Genomic DNA, 20,629 nt, shown 5'->3' with positions numbered 1-20,629 from the left:
ACATTAGTTGCCCTAATATGTGCGTTTTTGGATGCATTTTTTTTATTTGAGAACTCCATTGCAAAATTCTGAGAAATGTGAATTTCAAGGAATAACTGAGTTTCAATTTGCATATTGGTTTGAATATGTGAAATTAGGTCAGTTCTCATTAAATTGCAAACTTAACAAATTTCTTCCCCATCCCAGAGGACTCTGCTTCAGATTTAATCCAATATTGTAGGCTTCCCCAACCTGCCTGGGAATTATGGGATTTGTAGTCCCAAACATCTAGAGGGCAAAAGGTTGAGGAAGGCAGCAGCTGCGCACCTCTCCACCGTGCCTGGGTCCAGCTCCAGCTGAGAGCCCCCTCCCTCCTGCTGTCACCTGTAACTGCTGAACTTTCCAACTAAGATTGTAGTGCCTGAGTTTGCTTTCCTTTTCCCCCTCCTCCTCCTCCCTCCCAATCCCCTTTCCTTTTGTGTCATGTCTTTTAGATTGTAAGCCTGTGGGCAGGGACTGTCAAGAAATACTTTTGTAAGCCGCCATGAGAGCCTTTTTTGGCTGAATGGCGGCATAAAAATCCTTAAATAAATAAATAAATAAATAAATAAGGCTACAATACAGAGGGTAATATCCAATGTTAGTCCTATGTGGAGTAGAATGAGACTCACAACTAGCTAAAATCCCTTTCATTTCAGTGGGTCTACTCTATGTAAGACTGCTGTTGGCAGAGTTAGCCATAGCTAAGTTGTTGATTTCAATGGACTTAACCATGCACAACTCTGTTGGGCTTAGGCCAGAGAAGCCACAGCACACATAGTCAATGAATAAGCTTTAAAATTTGCAAACAGCATATAATAAAATCTTTCAGATTACTTGTAAAAAATATAGAACCCGTGTCCGAAGGGCATTAGCTGCAGTTGTCTTTAAGTTTATAGCATGTGGTGATGATGATGATGATGATGATGATGCCCCTTACGCCTGGAACGCTCTTCCAGAACATTTGAGAACTACAAGTTCAATCGCAGCTTTTAAAGCTCAACTAAAAACTTTTCTTTTTCCTAAAGCTTTTAAAACTTGATGTTGTGCAGACTTTATACTGTTAGTTTTACCCTACCCTGTGCCTGCTTACCCTACCCTGTACCTGTTTGCATTCTCTTCCCCTCCTTATTGTTTTACTATGATTTTATTAGATTGTAAGCCTATGCGGCAGAGTCTTGCTATTTACTGTTTTACTCTGTACAGCACCATGTACATTGATGGTGCTATATAAATAAATAATAATAATAATAATAATAATGCAGCATGGGGCCCACTTTCCCAATTTTACTAACTATGCCTATATATTTTAAATATGTGTATGTTTTAAATAACTCTTTTAGCCTGTTGAACAAAAGACTGTGATTTTATGGTTTTAAATGAATGATTGTTGGTATTGCTTTTATTGGGTCTGTGACCGCATAATAAAAATCTAATCTAATCTAATTTTTTAAATATAAAAAGATGAAACTTGGTACCATGATAGGTCTTAAGTAGGGTTTCAGGCATGTCAAGTTTGAACGAGATCCTTCGTTGGTTGATTTTTAAAAAAATAAATAAAAATCAAACCATTCACCTACATACACATCTCTAATTCTGTGTTAATCCACCCCTACATATTTATGGAGGATAAAAGCTCCCTCCATAAATGTACAGGGGTGCATTAAAGCTTTTATTCTGCTGCTGGATTTTTACCTTTGTTTTTTGTGCTCTTTATCCTTTACTGTGATGTTTTATCATTTGTCTATTGTTTGGTATTGTATGTTTTTAATTTTAAGTTCCTCAGGGAACTCTGGTTATTGGGTGGTCTAGAAGCGTAAGCAAAAAAGTTACAGTTCTAAAAAAAATTGCAAAGCTACGTAATTGTATATAAAGTTTTATTGATAGAATGCAACACATCCTCCACTTCTGAACATTATAGTTAGATTCTTGCCACATAATTCAAGACAACTTGCCATCCACATCTTCATGCATTAGAGCCTACTTTCATACAGATCCTTTAAGAAGGCAACTGAGTGGCAGAAGACGGATGTTTCACATGGTACCTGCCCAACCCTCCAGTCTATCAGCTGTGGCCGACACATGTTTTTAGGCCAGTCATTGGTGATGGGGTTGGGATCGTGCCGAGGCCTGGGGTGGTAGTGGTTATAGAAGGCTTCCCTAGGGTGTGCCACGTAGACAGCCCTGCTGCAGTCATTGGGTATAAGCCTGCTCTCAAAGCTGGATCTGGGAACAAATGAAAGCATCCGGACAAAGGAGATATTCAGTTGACCTGGAGCCTAAGTAGTATCGAAACACTAAAAACCCATTTGTTATTAATGGTAAAACCTGACTCAGTAGTCCTTCGGAGACAGTTTCATTATGATAGTAAGGAACAATGAAGCAAAAAATGATTAAATAAATGCATCTGATGGGTAGCTTCTTTAATCAACATGACAGTTTTACTGTGAGTATTTATTTAATATTTCTCATAATATCTTTATCTAATTAGACCTTCTATTTCCTTCCTTTAACTAGAGGTCTGAAATAAGGCAGGTTTTCTTTAAATAAAAGGGAAAATATCATAGGTAAATATTAATATTTTAATCTCCTTAAAAGTTCAACCACACTTTTCATCCCACTGAAATACAATTACCGTAAAGTTAACAAACTGGGGTTTTCTTGCTATATAAACTGAGGTCTTGGAAACGCTAATATAATTACACCACATAATTTATAATTTAAACATTTTGATTGAAAAAACAGTTGCTACAACACAGGGTTAATGTGAAGGGTCTAATATTTAGATCATTAAAGATGTCGTGAGTTTAAGGAAAGGTGGGGGAGACACTGAAGTAGTTGATGCTTTAGTCAGAGTCTGAACTTTCTTGTTCGTTGGTTTGATACTGGCCCACTACATCTTCCAAAGGGGTCATTGTGCCATCTGGTCGCACTCCCATAGGGGTTATAACCTTGTCTCTAAAGTAAAAAAGCAAAAACAAAACAGATACAGTTATTTTGTTATATTATATATATTAGAATTGCAGAGACCATTTTCTAGCTTACTTACACATGGGCAACATGCCTTCACAACATCCATGCAAATTTAACACACAGCTACACAGTATGCAATTTCTGCCCTCATAATCAAGCTCAGCAAGTGGATTAAAGATTACTTAAATCTATGATAGGGATTCTATCAAAAACTACTGGGCTGCAAAAAAGAAAGTAAGTATTTAAGTCTTGAGAGCCATAAAAAGCCAAAACTAATTGGGGTGGGTGGTAGGGGAGGAAATACAAACGTGAAGCGGTTCTCATTTTTGAGAGAGCTCACATTCCCAAAATGAAAGGATGAACAGGGTTATATATAAAATGTATTGGTGGATAGAGGCAGACGGGCAGAACACTGATAAAGACTTCATTCAGGCTGGACACATTCACTAAACCAATTAAGACCTATATGGAAGGTTGGGGGTTGGCGGGGAGAGAAGTCAACCACTAATGGGCTAAGGACAAAGAACAGGTTCACTGTTTAAATAAGAAGTACGTAAATCAAGATACTTCCTCTATTAATTCTTAAAATGCTGCTAACATGGTTGCTACAGTTCCACCTGCCATTTAGGGAACAGCCACCCCTCCTGTTTCAAAACCACAATTGTATACATATTCATTTCACTGAGTGAAAGAAGTCAGTCAGGAAAAGAGATTTGTACTACATGGTCAACCTCTAGTGGTGCTTAAGTGCTTGTGGCTTCATTTAGATTCAGACGGCCTTTTCTCCCTGTTCCCCCTCTTTTTTAAAACTGTTGCTTTTGTTTGCGGCTGTTTAATTACAGGATTGACAGCCATTTTAATCTCTTCAAAGCTCCCAAGGCCTCTCACAGTTAATCCAATTATATCTACTCCACAAGCTACAGCCTCATATAAAGATGATTAATTATTGATTAAGCCAATCAAACAGTATTAGCAATTTTTTTTAATCCTTTCATTGCCTCACATCTGATTATGATTATCATCTCATTTATTTTATGTGGATTATGGCAAAAGCTGCAAGGTCAACGATTGCAACATTTCGAGCCCTCAACTATATTTTCATAGAGGCTTAAAGAAGTCTACAAGTGCATTCTAGTTTCCCAGGTGCTTCTCATCCTAAGAGATCTCTATAGAAATGTGTCTGGTTTCTTTAATAATTGCCCATCCCAGTGTCAGAACGTGGGTATACAGAGGATGGCAGGCCTTTCCACCAAGCTATGAGAAACGTCTGAAGTACTGCAGTATCCACACAGGATGGCATCCAATTCACCTCTCACTCACAGAACAGCTCTTCTCCCCATAGCAGCCCTCTGCAATTGGGTTGAGTGACCCTCTGGAGCAGATTTTGGGGCTCAAACAAAAAAAGTTGGAGAAAGTCCACTCATGTTACATTGGATTTTGCCCTTCCCTTGAAGAAAGTCACATGAACTCAATAGTTGTCTGCTCACTGCGTAGGCATGTATAGGACTACAAATGTAAGTGAACGATGTCAGAAACATAGGGAGAGCAGCAACCTTCAGATTCCAACACACCGACATAACTCGTACTCCAACTCTTCTGAGTGATGTTGACAGGTAACAGAAGTAGTCAGGGAAGACTGGTGGCTACAAATTTGGTAGAGTGGAGATTCCATTCTGGGTTTTAGCTAAAATCAGACAGAAGTCTAAAGGAGCTATCCAAGGTGTTGGACCCATTTTGGGGATAGGGTTCAGCACCTTGGAGAGACCCTTTAAGTCTTCTAGTTGGTTCTAACTAAAATCCAGAATGGAAGCTCTGCCCCACCAGAATTGGAGCCACTAGCCTCCCCTGGAAGTAGCAAGGAAAACTAAGATGAAGGTGGAATTTAGGTTCATTTGTATAAAACACTTGTATAATATGAAACTTGGCATATTCCAAGCATCTGGCCATTAAGACTCTTCTAAACCAGCCTTCCCAATGTGGTGCCGTCCAGATGTTTTGGACTACAACCCCCATCAACCCCAGCCAGGACAAACAATAGCCAGAGATTATGGGAATTTTAGTTCAAAAAGATATGGAAAGCACCAGGATGGGGAAGTCTGCTCTAAACATTTAGTGCCAGCTCCTAAAATATGAAGGATTTCCCCAGGCACAATCGCCTCCCCTAACCCCACCCTCCAAGAAACCTATAGTTGCACAGGTAGAAGATTGTTCTCTGAAATAAAGATGATAGGAATCATTTTAAGCTGACACAACTAACCATTCCACTCCTTCCTTGCAAGGCAAAATTGCAACTTCTGGGACATTTTCCAGAATTTAATTCCAAGTAGAGACACATGTGCAAATGCATTTTGTGAACATCCTTGACTGAACCTCACATGAATTGTAAGCCTATGCGGCAGGGTCTTGCTATTTACTGTTTTACTCTGTACAGCACCATGTACACTGATGGTGCTATATAAATTAATAATAATAATAATAATAATAATAATAATAATAATAATGATGATGATGACTGGGTACTCGCCAATAACAGATTTTCTTCCACATTAAAAGCATTATAATCTAGAAATATTTGATGGAAAACATGTCATTATGAAAGCCTTGATAAACGCATTATTTCCCCTCTTGTAAATCTCCCATTAATCCCTACAAATTCACCTATACCATTCTTTGCTTCTGCTTCCTGCTTGCCATTTAGCTTGATAACGACTCCAAAACCATTCCCTTGTTTTCAAGGGTCTTTCTTTCTTGCCTGCTCTGTGCACAACAGGTCAGTGTTAACACATGGAACTAATGACGGTTGTCTGTAATGAAACAACCGTATTGCAAACACCGGTCTGCTCCTTTGATAAAATAGTGTATTGGGGACCTATTCACCTCCCTATAATTGAGTGCTACATAATAGTGCCGATCCTTTTACGTACACGATTTTGTTCCACGCTTAGAAAAGGAGAGGAAAAGCTATGAGGCACTGCTTTCTTCAGTCACCACCGTGATTAATTCTGTATTTTAATGAGTAAGGCCGTTACTTAGGCAGGTTCTGTTACATACTTGTTTTGCTGACTTCTTGTCAATGTACAACAAAACCCAAACGATGATAATTGGGGACTGTTTCATCAGAAAAAGGATTCCTGGTATTAATACAGGGTTGGCTTGGAAAAAGCACCCTGACATTTTAAATTAGTCAATTAATCCGTAATTGTGCCACCAGTTCATAACTGCAGGAAAAATATTTATAAAGCATTTTAATTAACACTGAAAACTCCCACTCACATAAGAATTAAAATCATACTAGTGATTTAATTTACCTACGTACATTTTACATATTACAACACCAAAACATATTTAGTGCACTACAAGGCAGCTTGGGGAATGGCAATAGTTGATATATTATGAAAAACAAATTTAGTTAGTGCCTGTCATATGCTTCTAACCAGAAAGTCAATCTGATTTTAAAAGATTAAGAGATATCTAGTACTCTTCTGCAGCCTTCCCTCAACATGGTGCCCTCCAGATGTGTTGGACTTTGTGATGTTTCTGCCCAGTTCCACCTTTCTCCAGTTTCTACCTCAGAAACTCTGAAGCAACCCTCTCAGGGGCGACTGTTTTCACTTGGATGAATTGTCTCCACTGGCCCCCAAGCTTCAGCCTTTTCTCTCTCTCGGGTTCTAGAGACATCTAATATGCCTTATTGTTTCCCTCAACCCATTACATGAGAATTAACAAGGACATAGATTTAACAGTAGCATAAGTCAGTTAACATGTGGGAGTTTGCATGTAAAACACAACCAAGCAAACAAAACCATAACCAGAGATAGAACAACCACAAACTTATGTCATTCAATTACTCTCCCTTTAATATAATACATTTTCCACTTGTGATTTACCATATCCCAGACAAAATGCAGTTAGATTTTGTCTTATATTAAACAGCTGGAACCAAACTTCCTTTATTTGCGAATGCACGCAGTAAGTCCCATAGGGATAGATATGCCTCTCTTTAAAAAAACACAAAAGAAAAACGGATCTAGCTAAAGTTGCCATGTTGATCACAGAAAATTAAGAGGCATGAAATACAAGGTAGTATCTTTTGCTTGTAGTGCCTATAGAAAGCTGTATTATAACTATATCATTTATCCGATTTCTCCCCAATTTCATATCAAATGATCATTTTTTAAAGTAGCAATTAACTGTGGAATCTTCACAGAAAGAAAATCATAATATTTCCAGACAGAAAGGGAATTACACAAAACACAATAATGTAAGTGGGCTCAATATTTCAAGCAACACAATGGGAGAAAGTGCCTACTATCTGCAGCTCCTAAAAGCTCTTTTGTTCAACTGGCACTCACTGGAATAGTTGAGTAGTATTTGCCAATGACATTTCCATTCCCTGAGAAAATGGCCCTTGGAAGGTGGAGTACTTAAACATATTAAGAGCTGCACAGATGCAAACACAACACAAATTTAGTAAGAAAAAAAGGCACTATACAGCCAAAGAATTCCTCCATAGAAATGAAAGCTAAAATAGCTACGTTACCTAGAAAGCTTATCAAACATATTGACAAGTTTCATTGCTTCGTATTCTTTTTGTTCTTCGGTCATTTCATCCATTGGATTGGGCATCGGCTCTTCTAAATGACCTGTAATAAGGTTAATGCTTTGGGGGCGGGCGGGGGAAATAGTGAAAAAAAAAAAGTTTAAGTATTGTTCAAGATGCTTCATTGGTCAGTCTATCTGTTTTAAAAACAACAACCTCCTCCTTCAAAAATCATATTATTTTTCAAGTAATATCTACAATCGTAGACTACCACAAAATGAAAACACCTAGACTTTTAATGGCACTCCAGAACTTGTGAGGGTCTCTAACACTCAAAAATGTACACCACTTTAACTGTCATGGCTTCCCTAACAAAGAATCCTTGGAAACAGGGTTGACTAAAGGTAAATCAGAAAGCCAATTTCAGAGTACTTTGGGCAGCAATGGCAATGCCAGCTTGAAAGTGATTTTAGTCAAAATGAAAGCCCATAAGTCCTAAATGAGAAGACACAGCCCCAAAAGTTAGAGAACATAGTCAAAATGGCTTGTTTTATTAACTGTATAAAGGGGGGGGGAGAACCCAAGCAGTACTGTACTTTGGCTTTGCAGATTTGTATTCTTCAGTGTCTGTATCTTCATCATCTGAGTACCAGTTTTCGCCTCTTCCTCCTGCTAATAAGCCTCTTGCTGCTAGCAGCCCTGCTGCATTGCCGTAGCCGGTGTACTTCAGTAAGCTATCAACTGCAAAATGTCAGGGAAATAGTTCACATGGGTAGGCCAAATCAATTGCTTTAAAACAGAACAACAACATTTAAGTTCCACAAGGTGATCATGACAATTAACTTAAATATACCCAGAGTTGTCCAAATAGGCAATCTTTGGGGCCTGTGGGCACATTAGGAAATTTGAGAAATTGTCCTGGGCACAACCATAAAATAGCTGCCATGGGTGTGCAGGGCTAGTCACAAAGGACAAGTAACATGCCAGGAAGCATTCATGGGAAATTAACATGGCAGCATCTAGAGGCTCCCACTTCTCTCTGAAGCATTCTCAGCTGCCAGTAAGAAAATATAAAAATATTTTTAAATAAAAATTGGGAGGAGTAAGGTGTCTGGGGGAACATTGGTGCCTGCAGGCACCATGTTACCACCCCCTGTATTAAGTCCCCTTCTCAAAACTATCCAATCTGATCTAGCACAGTACAACTGAAAAAAAAAGAAAAGAAAAAAGATGCAAGGAATCAAAAGCACTATAGTACAGAGGGTCTAAGTAAAGGATTGTCAGCTAGAGATAAACGAATTCTAAACCTTGAATTAGAATTTACACCTTTTTGTCCTCAAATAAAATGTGTATGAAAGATAATGCCCCAGGATGTTTGCATGCAAGTACATAGTGTTATCAGTTGCAGTATTACATGCAAGAGAGAGAGAACAACATGTGAATTATGTCAGCTCTGGCAAAATGCAGTGCAATACTAGGTTTTCCAGGCCTTGATACCTCATAATTCATGATATAACTTGCAGAATTGTGACTGTATTATGAACTGAGGGATTGGATTTACAGTGCTTAAAATAAGTTGCTGGTTTGCTCATAAAGAAGAACACTTGCATTATCTAGCAGACCACAAAATACAAAATGTGTCATTGCCTGTAACTCAGATTTGCAAAGCAAATCCACAGGGGTAATTATCCCACCTGCCCAAACATTCTGTGCAGGTAATCTGTGGCATATTAATGTGAAATAATCAACTCTCTTCCATTTATAAAAGCTTTTCTGAAGGCAATTTTTACTCAGCAAGAGACAAACAAGCCAGTGACTATTTCCAAGCTTGCTGTAACCACCCTCATGCACAGATAAGAACCAGCCTGTACCTCTCTCCTTGCAAAGAACAAAAAGGAATTCTGCAGCAATTTGCTTCACTCCTAGGTCAACATGAGTCATAAGGCGCACTAATTTGTTTCTTAGTGTTGTGCCGACTTCAGGACGATTAGATACATCTCTCAAGGGAGGCAACACCTTAAGACAAAAAACCAAGAAGAGCAATTAATCCCAATGGAAAGCATTGCCACACTTAATTATTTGAAATGGTTCTGCTTTGATACTCTTTCTGACTAAACAACTGGGGGTGCAGGGGGTCAATGCAAAAAAGACACACCTCTCCTTTTTGAAAGGGAAAGGGTTAATCTCCTTTCTCCAGTACTGCAATCTGGACCCCTCCATGACTAATGCTTTTTTTAAAATCCTGCAGGAGATGGTACTTATGGATTGCTCATGTCATGTCTAGTTATGCCCTTAAAGTATTGAAAAATAACGTTAGAGATATGACTTAATCCAGGACTATAATTAAATGCCAGATTCTGATTTGAATGAGGTTGATAGAGATTCATTTTCACATTCATGACCCAAGTTTAGAGTGTATCATTAAAAAGCCTCAATGGAAAGTCTATACACCCCAAGTTATGAAAGTCACATATATGTTCTCGGAGGTGGGGTGGGGGTGGGGGCGGAGAGAACCAGAACTCCAAAATTATTTCAGGGAATCTGTCCTGCAAGCAGTGGTCAGAACCTTCACCCTTCCTTCCAAACCTCAGTAAGCAATCATTCCAGGCAACATCAGTATCAATAGAAGAACATATTCAAAGATGTAAATCCATAGCCTTGCATAGAAAATACTCCAAAACCCTAACAGTGAAATCGTTGCTGCAGCATCAGAGGAATAGCTAAAAGCATGTCAACTTAAAGCAGAAAGTCAAGTTTTGAAAAACACTTACTATTCAAGAATGAAACTGCTATAACTATCAAAATATCTTAACATAAATGACAGATACAATTCCTAGATAGCCATTAGTCTATTACAGCCAAAACAACTAAGAGTCTTATGGCACCTTAAAGACAAATGAATTAGTCTATGAAAGTTTATGCCAGGATACCATTAATCTTGAAGATGCCATGAGACTTCAGATACCGACACTTGAATGAGAAACAGAAATACCTGGTGGTCCTGTATAATCAGTGCAGAATATTTTGCCACACAGAAAGTCAGAATGTCAGATAGCAATCATTCACATCAACTGAAGTATGCATATGCAATATCAACTAATCAATTTAAAGATGCCTCCTTCCTACAAAATAAGGTCTGGATCCAATTCTTCAGAATAAAATACTATATCTTGTATTGGGATAAACCAATTATAATAGTCAAAATAGGCCTCAATAGACAAAACAACATGATGGTGAACAAAAGAAACTCCTAAACCAATTACTATAACATATTTTGAAAACCTCTCCCATATAATATTTAAATAATCAAAAATAGGTAGCAAACTTATTATTACAAATAAAGTATGTCTGGAAAGTTCACCTGAGCTTTGATAAACTTCCTGATGTTCCGGTGGGATCGGCAGCATCTTGTTAGTAAACTGAGAACAGGAGTGAGACCTTCCCGATAGCTACTCCCCTAGAAGAATAAAGAATTCACACACCATTACATTTCCCCCCCAAGAGATAGTGGGTCAGCCAACTCTTTTTTTAATAAGATTTATAAAAAGATATATTTTACATCTGAACACTCACAGATGTCTGCCCTTAACAGCTGTATTAATCAACACTTTTATGCACATGTTTACCACATGAGTTCAGATGTGGATACCATTAAAATATTCCTGAAGCATAAATTAGTCATTCTATCTTGAATTTCTGGGCATGATATCAGACCAGTATTGTTTCAATGAAGCCAACTGCATGTAGCCCACAAGACTAGCAGCAAGCACACATGCGCGCGCGCACACACACATACACACAAGCATGCCAGCTATTTCATATTCTGCTGTGCACAGAGGATCCTGAAAAACTTGACACAGGCTAGAAGATAAATTATTTATATATGTATCTCCCATACGTAATATAAAATCAGAAGTTTAATTGCAATATTTTTTTCTGCACATTTGTGTATTTGGTTTCACAGGGAAACACTGAATATATCATGTAATTAAAAACAACTGCTAGGTAGACCCAATTACCTGATCATGGCTATCTTCCAAACTTGAAAGCTTTATATAAATAAAGCAGATAAATTAAGGTTTTGTGAATCAGGCCCATTTATGTTATTAAAAGGCATTTCATTTTAGGGCCAAAGTAGGTTTTATACTACAGGTACCCAACAATGCACATTTGTTTTTATTAAGTGATAAAGAATTTGACTGGAGCAGTGGAAAGCACAGGAGGGGGGAATGCTCAATCTTTTCCCCTCCCCTCATTTCTGATTCAAGTCACTCCCTGGAGGCTGTTTTTCCACCCATGGATACCCTAAAAAGAAAAGAGGACCCAAGAGTGTTAACACACATCTACTATGTTAAAGTTCGTTTAGCCCTAATATATGACCTCCATACCTTGTCAATTCTCTTCTCCATGAACTTCAATAGCACTTGAATTGCATCCATATTCATGCCATTGTATTTTACATCTGTTCCCTCTGTATCCTCTTGATCTGATGGACTGATAAGGACATCCAAACAAGAAACTGGAACATTGCTTAAAAGGTTGATCGCATTGCTGAAAGAGATTTTAAGGACATTCAATCTCATGACAGTGTTTTGTTTAAGTCATAGCTAAAACAACATTACATCCAAACTCTAAGCATCTGTAATGAAGAATCGTGAACAAAACATGGGAGTGAAGTCCTTGCAACACTGGGATAAAACCATAGTACGCCCCATTAGTTATATACAGCCCCAACAAAGAGCCTGATCCTATGTACTATACTGCAGTATAACACAAACCATATGTTAGCCTTCCAGTGGTGATGCAAGGGAAAAGCTTCCCTTTGCTCTGGCACTGGGAGCAGCCCAGCTCCTGCTAAAAGAACAGAAATGTCTATTATATGCAGCAATGGAGACCTATGCAAGCGTTTATATATTTATTTAATAGATTTATATACCTCTGTCCATATTTCAAAATATCTTTGGAGATGACAAATATGCTCATGGTCCCTGGGATTAAGGTGGTTCAGAACGGATTCTGGGAGTTGTTGTTTTTTCCCCTCAAACACTTGAGACCCTGAAGAAAGCATTCTGCTCAAAGCCCCTGTTTTATTTACTAGGTTTGGACAAGCTGCCATACCCATGGGTGCCAGGTTGAATATGTAACCACTGTTCAGGGGTTGGTGTGTCACACGAACCTGATGAGCATGAATTATGAGTTAAACAACCCCCACTCATCAGTTTCGCACTACACAACAATCTCTGAGTGGGGGCTTGTGTTCAAAATGGCGGCCCCCATGTGTCGCAGCTTCACCCTGGGTTAAATAACCCAGGGTGAGGTTCGGTGCATGCAATCACCATTTTGAATATGCAACTGCTTCTCTGTAGATAACATGTCGAGTGAATTAGCAAGGGTGGGTTATACAAGAATTAAACAACAGTGGGATAAATAACTCATAGAAGGCTGTCACATCATCTGAACAGCCCCAGTCTGAACCAACTGTAGCTGGGACTTGTTTCCTGCCTCATTGTGACACTTTCAAAAACAAGTAGCCAGCGCAGCTAAGCAAGGCATATTCTGTATATGAACCTTTCCTAAAGGTGTAATTCCTTGACCATGCAATGCATGTGTATAACTTGGCCTGAAGTCTGGGATTTGACCCACTTAGGGTATCTGTTCTGCAAGTGGTTTTGCTCTATGACTGTTTCAAACAGGTATTCTGGATTGTGTGGTCTGCGCAGGGCCCTGAGAGCATCTGTGGAAAGTACTGCAGGTTGACCATGAAACATCTGTATACCTTTGATGAAAGAAGCTTTTCTGAAGTTTTCTCACTCTCACCCAGTTAGGCACATTTGCCCTGCCCAGGTTTTATTTATTATTTCAAAAGCTGGCAACCTGACACTGCCAAGAGCAGAGAAAGAAATAACTCGTAGAAGAGAAACACTAAAACGATCGGGGGAAAGAACTTCAGTGCACAATTGTGTAATTAAATGTATTTGAGCAGCCACTTCACATATATGGCCCTGTCATCCATTTCAGAAGAGCAATGGGGTGAGGGAAGAGGGGGGTCTGCTTTGATGAGCTTCAACATGAAGGTTCTTTTCAGCAGTCTTCAATAAGGAACATAAAGATATATTTTCAAAAACCCTGGGAACACCAATCTGCAACTTTGTTCATTAAAAGATCTCTATTGGTACTTAGGAGTGACAGGGTTTTTTTATCACATATGATTTTTATACTGTGTTCTGGAATGGTTTTCTTTTTTTCTTTTCTTTTTGCAAGAAGCAGGGAGGAAGTATAGCTTGCATAATTGCGCTCTTTTTTCTGCTCTAAGTACATTTTGTATCCTGCTACTTTATGGTTCCTACTGACTAAGCTAAGGAAAATGTACCAATATGGTAAAAAGAATATTCCAAAATCCCAAAGATTTCATGTTGGAGAGGTTTAGAATTAATTTACAATTATTAACATGTGTCACTGGATGCCAAGACTTAGGAACCAGACTTTAGAGGGTTAATTGGAATTATCTAGTCTGGACCAGTTGTATTCCTCATTGAGTAGTTTATTGTTCCCATCTCTGAAAGTCATTAGTTTGCAAAGCATTGCAAGAGGCTTTTTGAAACTATTTGACAAGCTGCTTAAACACACACACTCCTCTTTCCACTCCTTTGGGTAGCTAATTTTAAGATCAGGCTTGGAACTTTGCAAACTTGGTGGTCAGAAAACCTAAGAGTGTAGAACTGACTTCTTTTCCTAATCCTGAATGCAGAAGCTACAATATCTGCTTTAGGCCATTACATGTGTTAGATATTTTAATCCAAATTTATTAAGGGAAAACATAAAGGTTTAAATAGAAGAAAATATGAAGGATGAACATGCAAAGTATGAAGATGCTTATACTTGGATAGGGGAGAACCAGAGTGGGGAAACACACAACTAAGTTCTGTATCCCATATCCACAAAGCATTTGGGCCACAACCTGAACACAAATGGAGTCAACAAACATTAACTCTGATCCTGAGCAAATTTACTTGAAAGTAAATGCTACTGATTTCAAGGAATGCAGTTAGGCTCAAGGGGTTAACCAAGAATTAGGGACCAAAGTAATTGTTCTCTTTTATCTCACCTGATGCAAATATTTTACTGAGGAGTAGTTATGAAGTTATATTTGCATCCCCTAGCCCTGCAGCCATAGTACAACTAATGCTCCTTCTCTGTACCTGGAAGCTGCATCAACAGAAGCTGAAATGCAGAACATACGCTGTAGACAGGGTTTTGCTTTAGCCTCTTTCTGCAAGATAACCTGCTCTCAGCAAAACAGAATTGTGAAGGAACAGCAAAATTCAATTCAGCAAAAAACGAACTGGCAGCTTGGATCTTTTCCACAGATAGCCCCTCTTTACTGGTTTCTTATTAAGCAATGGTGTTCCCCAACACCTACAAAATTAATTTTCTGGATCACTGTGCTCAAGCTATTCTTTTCAATAACGAAGGCCTGGCTTTCTGATCTTTGTCACTCCGCCTGACAGTTTTATTTGTGGTAGAGGAGTGTATGAAATTCTCCAGCTACCAGGAAGTCAGTGACTGTGCACAGATCCGCACAATAGTGTTTGCATTCCTCCTCCAGGGGGTAGAAATGCTGCGTATATTATTCTCTCTCTCTCAGCTTCCTACAGATCATTAATCACCAAGACATGACATCCGCCTACTCATGCTCTCAGCCCCCTCCTGATATGCAAATGTGAACACAAACTACTGTTTAGCACCATCAAACGCCTTGATTAAACTCTTGTTAGTGGGCAAACATGGCACTTACTTTAATATACAATAATTTAAATTGTGGGTATTGAAGCGTTTTAAGTGACATGATGTATAGAGCCACAATAACCTACGTTTGCCACATGCATCCTCCATTAAAACAGGGAGGAATAAAAAATTGTCTCAATTATCCAAAGTCTCTTTAAAATAACTTTTCTAAAAGAAATGTTTATAATATCTGAATATAATAGGAACATATATGTTCAAGTTTATATTCACAGTCTCTTAAAACTGAATCTATGACCCTCTTTCAAAGATATTGAAAAGTAGACTTTAACGAAGTACAAGAATGACTGGACTAAAATGTGCAGCTTTTATAATATATATAATATTTACCTAATAGACAATACCCAGTTAGGTAAACATAACCTGGTATTGTCTAGTCAGACTGGCAATGTTTCAGACAGAGGCTCTTCCCCCATCAGCTGCTACTTTCCAGGTTAAGCATTATAAATATTCAATGAACAAAAAACACCTTTTGGTTTAGCATGTTGTGTTAAAGGCTCGCCAAGTTCATGCAAGCTCCAAAATGTTGGGAAATCACAGTGCTTAAGGGCCACTCCCTATTTAGGCAATATGCATATAGCATGGTATCATCTGCTGTGGTTAGTTCCAGCTTCACCATGACCATGGGGATGGCTGGCTGTCAGTGGCAGAATGGTGGACTTTAGTCCCAGATTTGTGTGTTCACTGGAATAGACACATGGAGGCTATGCAACTGAAGCTATCAATCTACGTTACAAGTATCCAACTGGGAACCAATACCATCCACATAGAATGATAGAGTTGACAAACTAAAGCCCTGTCAAACTGCTCGTGGGCATTTGACAAACTTTAAACTCCTACAAATAAGCAATTTCTTGCCCTTTCTACCTCAAAATTTGCACAGATGCTCCTCAAACCCACATCTCCTACACTGCTGAGTTTCAGATCAGTCTGTTGAACCCTTTTCTCAGTACATGCCATACCATCCCCACCTCCCAAATTTCTGGTTATAAAGGTGGAATGCAATTCAGTTGACTTACCTTAACATGGCAGAATTGGTCGTCAATTGTTATTTATTTTTCTGCAGCTTTTGAATATTTAGACTCTGCCAAACAGACAGCATGCACATTTATTTTCTATGTCCTCCAGAAATGTAGCTCTGTCCCAACTAGAGAGCCAGTGTGGTGTAGTAGTTAAGAGTGCTAAACTTGGAAGACTTGAGTTCTAGTCTCCACTTGGCCATGAAGCTCACTGGGTGACTTTGGGCCAGTTAGACTCTCAGCCTAAACTACTTACACAGCTGTGTAAATAAAAAATTCAGAGCAGTGGAACCATGTAAGTCACCTTGAGTACCTTGCAAGAGGAAAGGAGGGATATAAACGTAATAATTAAAAATAAAGTATCAGCCATTGCCTCTAAAACAATTCTGGCACTTCAAGTGATTTTTCTTAGTTTCTGACATAGATATAAATCCTAAATTTCACGATTGCTCCCCTAAGCAGTCAGGGGCTGCATAATCAAAATATGGATTATGCTCCTGCCCCTATAAGGGTTCTATTTATTTGTAAACTGATCTTGTTATCTATAACAAAATGTTGCTAATACTGCCTTGAAAATATTGTGTGTCGTTGTTCCTGCCCCACCTTCACATTTTTTTCTGGGTGCAAGACTATACCACGTATCTCAACAGAATAACCCTCCATCCATGCTATACAATAAATATCAAGGCTGATCATTTGCAATCTAACTACGCTGAATTCACATCCTGAGGATGTGTGATCATTTAAAGTTCCTAACTTGCACTCATCACAGAGAAACACACACACCCTGAAAATATTATATACTATGGCTGCTTTTCCACCACAAAGGCCTTCAAAAGCAGTGTATTGCATTAAACACAAATAAAATTGAATTAAACACAAAAGTATAAAAATGCAAAAATGAACACCATAAAATAAGATCAGGCATTCCTGCTATAGACCCCTCTCTCCCCTTGTTGACCCAATCCTTCATTTTCCCCATGATAAAGAATCCCCAACTTCCTTTCATCAACACCCCCCTCCTACAAAAAAGAATATGGAATTAACTATCCATAAGACATACTTTACACCTGAATATTAGTTACAAAAACTTTATTTTTGGGGTCCCACAGTGTGGAAGCTTGAAGCACATAATTCTAGAGCCCTTGGATGTGTCTTAAGCCCATATTTAACACACAACTGTGAGCTAGAGTTGAATGCAAGAACCTGCTTTGTGGTCAGAGAGCTAAGGGTGCAATCCTATGCATATTTAGACCTGCTGGTTGGGGAATGCTGGGAGTTGTAGGACTTTTTTCTGTTTGAACATGCATAGGATTATGCCTTCAAAGTTATTTGAGACCATGTTGAGCCAGACCAAGAGGTCCATCTCATTCAGCATATTTGCACTGTAGTTGCACTGAGCATACAGGGAAATTTATCTGGAAGCTGTTTTGCTTCAGAACTATGACAAGGAGAATTTGATCATAAATGGACGACAAAAGCCAAGTATGTTTCTTTCAGGTATGGACTTGAAAATATCCATGTCTCTTATTTCTTACATGATGTATGTGGCAAGTACAGATATCTGGAGACTGCAAAATGTTGCAAAATCATATCTTATATACCAGACATAGGAAACCCAATGTTTATTTCAGATGGTGCAGACATAATCCCAACCATTACTGATATTGGCTGGGGCTCAAGAAACCTCAAGGTTTGCAGAAGAGAAAAACCCAAACACAGTCTAATTTGGACTGAGCATGCTCAGTGGCACAGAATGTTGGGTGTCTGAGGAACAGAGGTGGGGAGAAAATAGAAAACCATGGAGAGCATGAGGAGAACAGAATAGAGTATCCTGGAAAAGGCCATGGCTGGCTTCGTGGACAAGAGCACTCCATACTGCAACTATTTGTACTTTCTAATATGCCATAATAAACTTGTTTAAATAGCTAAAATGTGTCCAATTGACCAAATGTCAAATCACATGCAACATACCGTACATCTAAAACTGTCTACATACTACTCTAGCAGCCACCACTTGCTAATACTGTACAGAACACAGACCTAAAGGGCTTAATATCTCAGGGCCTGTTCCGATGTTACTCCAAACCTACACTTCTAAGCAAGTTGAGATCAGGAATGGGCCTCATGCACTTGATCCATGCTCATGCTCCTTTATCCTCATTGTGAGAGCAGAAGGCACTGTGTTTCCAATATCCAGGGTAAGATGGAGGACCCATGCTCAAATGACTGTGGGACCTCCTGGTTTGGACCTTACTCACAAGGAGCAGGGACTAACTAAATGCATAAGCCCAAGGACTGCTGCTGATCTCACTATAGTGGGGTGGGGAGGGAAGATAAAAGTAGTGTTTAATCAGGTCTTAAGACCAGCAGATGTGAGCAAATGGGAGAAAGCAGAACAGAGCTTGATAATAACACACTGAGGATTGTGTAAGTCAGGGTGGGAAACCTGTGGCCCTCCAGGTGGAGATGTACTACAGTTCCCATCATCCCATACCACTGGCATTGCTGACTAGGGCCAATGGGAGTTGGAGTCCAGCATCATCTGGAGGGGCACAGGATCCTCACCTGTGGTGTAAAGGTTGGGATAGTAATGGAGGGTCCAGGGAAAAAGAGGAAAAGTTATGGTGAGCCAGAGAAGGCTTTGCAGAACTGGATTTTGAGTCAGAAATAATGCAGCAAGATAAGCTCTAGTTAAAACTAGTCACAAAACACTGCTAAAATGGCACTGGGTCTGCAGCTGTTAAATGACTAACAGAAGGGATCAGACAAAGCTAAGTGTCATCAAGATAAAGAAACTCACCTTTGGCAGGTTTTACTTCAGGTTAAGCCTTTAATGTGAAGGCCAACCCACAAGTGTTTTTGACATGTCGGTAGAGAAGAATGGAAACAGGTGAGTAATTAATTACATCCTATGCATCTGTATGGCACATGGTACAAAAGGCCACTCTTTATTTATAGCAGTTTCAAACTTTACCTTGGAGCACCATACATATACAGACCCAGAGCACGACAACCAAACACTAGGGCATGCATGTGCACCCATACACAGATGACCTGACTACACTGGCTATAGTTGCCAAACCCAGTACTGAAATTCTTACTGAATGGTGCCTTAAGCATTGTGTTCCCACCTTCTCTGCAAACCTAGTTACTCTTAAGGGCAGATCTCTCACGGGAGCCCTTTACCACTACGTCAAGGCAGTGGAAGCCATGTGCTGGTCCAGTGTGTGAAGAGATCTGAATGCCAGACACAAAGGCATAGTAGACAGTCTGATCTGAAAGCTTTTGATAGTTTCGAAGAATTTCTCAGATCTAGCTGTGAGTCCTACAAGACCTGTCTGTTGTTCCTCTCTTTGGCTGCTTTGTAATAGGCCTGGATGAACCCTGATGGACTCCAGCTGCAAAGATTTCTCCTGTTGCTGAAGGTGTCTACAGACAATTAGGGTGGAACTTGGTTAGGTTTTGTGGCTGGGTAACGTTCAGCTTTAAATCAGATTATTTTTCCTGTTATTTAGATTATTTCTGTTTAAACATAGTTTATATTTATTGTGAGATGTTTAGCCCATTTGCCTATTTACACTTTGTTATGACTTGTACTTGTTCATGAATTATCTGGAAAAGTTGCTATATTTTATTATGGTTTTTTTCCTGATGTTGCTGTAAGCCACTTTGAGCATGGTTTTACCATGGAAAAGCAGCATACAAATAAACGGATAATAATGAAATTAAAATTTAATCTTTATTTTAATATATGCAATGGAGAGAAAGCCCCCAGTTTCTGAGCTCATAAAAACATCCACCCAAAAGACATTCTATCTTAAGATTCATACATTTAGTTAGATCTGGTGTAACTAGTTTGTGTGTGCTTTAGAATCATCACTCTGAGACAACAAAGGGATGAACATTAATTCCTGGCTTTAGTTTAGACAAGTGTCCAATTTTTAAAAAATAAATATATCTGCCCTTTCAGTGTACTCCCTTGCCCCAGCAGGGGGACTCTACTCCAGTTCTCTGTACACAGATGCATGTATATCATTTGATTATTGAACACTTGGAGTTGCAGCTGAGCTACCTCTATGGAATAGTATTGTACTTGAGGCAATTTTCCTGATTTTTTTAAAAAACAATTTTCTGTTAATTCCATACCAACCCTGCAGTTTACTTGTACTAGGGTGACCATATGAAAAGGAGGACAGGGCGCCTGTATCTTTAACAGTTGCATAGAAAGGGGAATTTCAGCAGGTGTCATTTGTATGCATGTCATACCTTGTGA

At 39.0% G+C, this 20,629-nt stretch overlaps 1 protein-coding gene across 1 annotated transcript in view; it reads right to left on the bottom strand.

The window, feature by feature from the left end:
* Positions 1–1,878: 1,878 nt before the first annotated feature.
* RIC8B (RIC8 guanine nucleotide exchange factor B) overlaps positions 1,879–20,629 on the bottom strand; it is a 31,733-nt gene continuing 12,982 nt past the window's right edge. The window contains exons 5-10 of the mRNA XM_063133427.1: positions 11,920–12,082; positions 10,893–10,988; positions 9,403–9,547; positions 8,128–8,272; positions 7,532–7,651; positions 1,879–2,976 (exon numbers count right to left, since the gene is read on the bottom strand). Of these exons, the coding sequence (XP_062989497.1) occupies positions 2,865–2,976; positions 7,532–7,651; positions 8,128–8,272; positions 9,403–9,547; positions 10,893–10,988; positions 11,920–12,082 (781 nt within the window). The 3' untranslated portion in view covers positions 1,879–2,864. The remainder of the gene's footprint in view (positions 2,977–7,531; positions 7,652–8,127; positions 8,273–9,402; positions 9,548–10,892; positions 10,989–11,919; positions 12,083–20,629) is intronic.

Source organism: Elgaria multicarinata, chromosome 9 (genome assembly GCF_023053635.1).
Source record: "Elgaria multicarinata webbii isolate HBS135686 ecotype San Diego chromosome 9, rElgMul1.1.pri, whole genome shotgun sequence".
NCBI classification, from domain to species: Eukaryota; Metazoa; Chordata; class Lepidosauria; order Squamata; family Anguidae; genus Elgaria; species Elgaria multicarinata.
The sequence above is the reverse complement of the archived record's forward strand: the minus strand, read 5'-3'. Positions and strand labels throughout refer to the sequence as shown.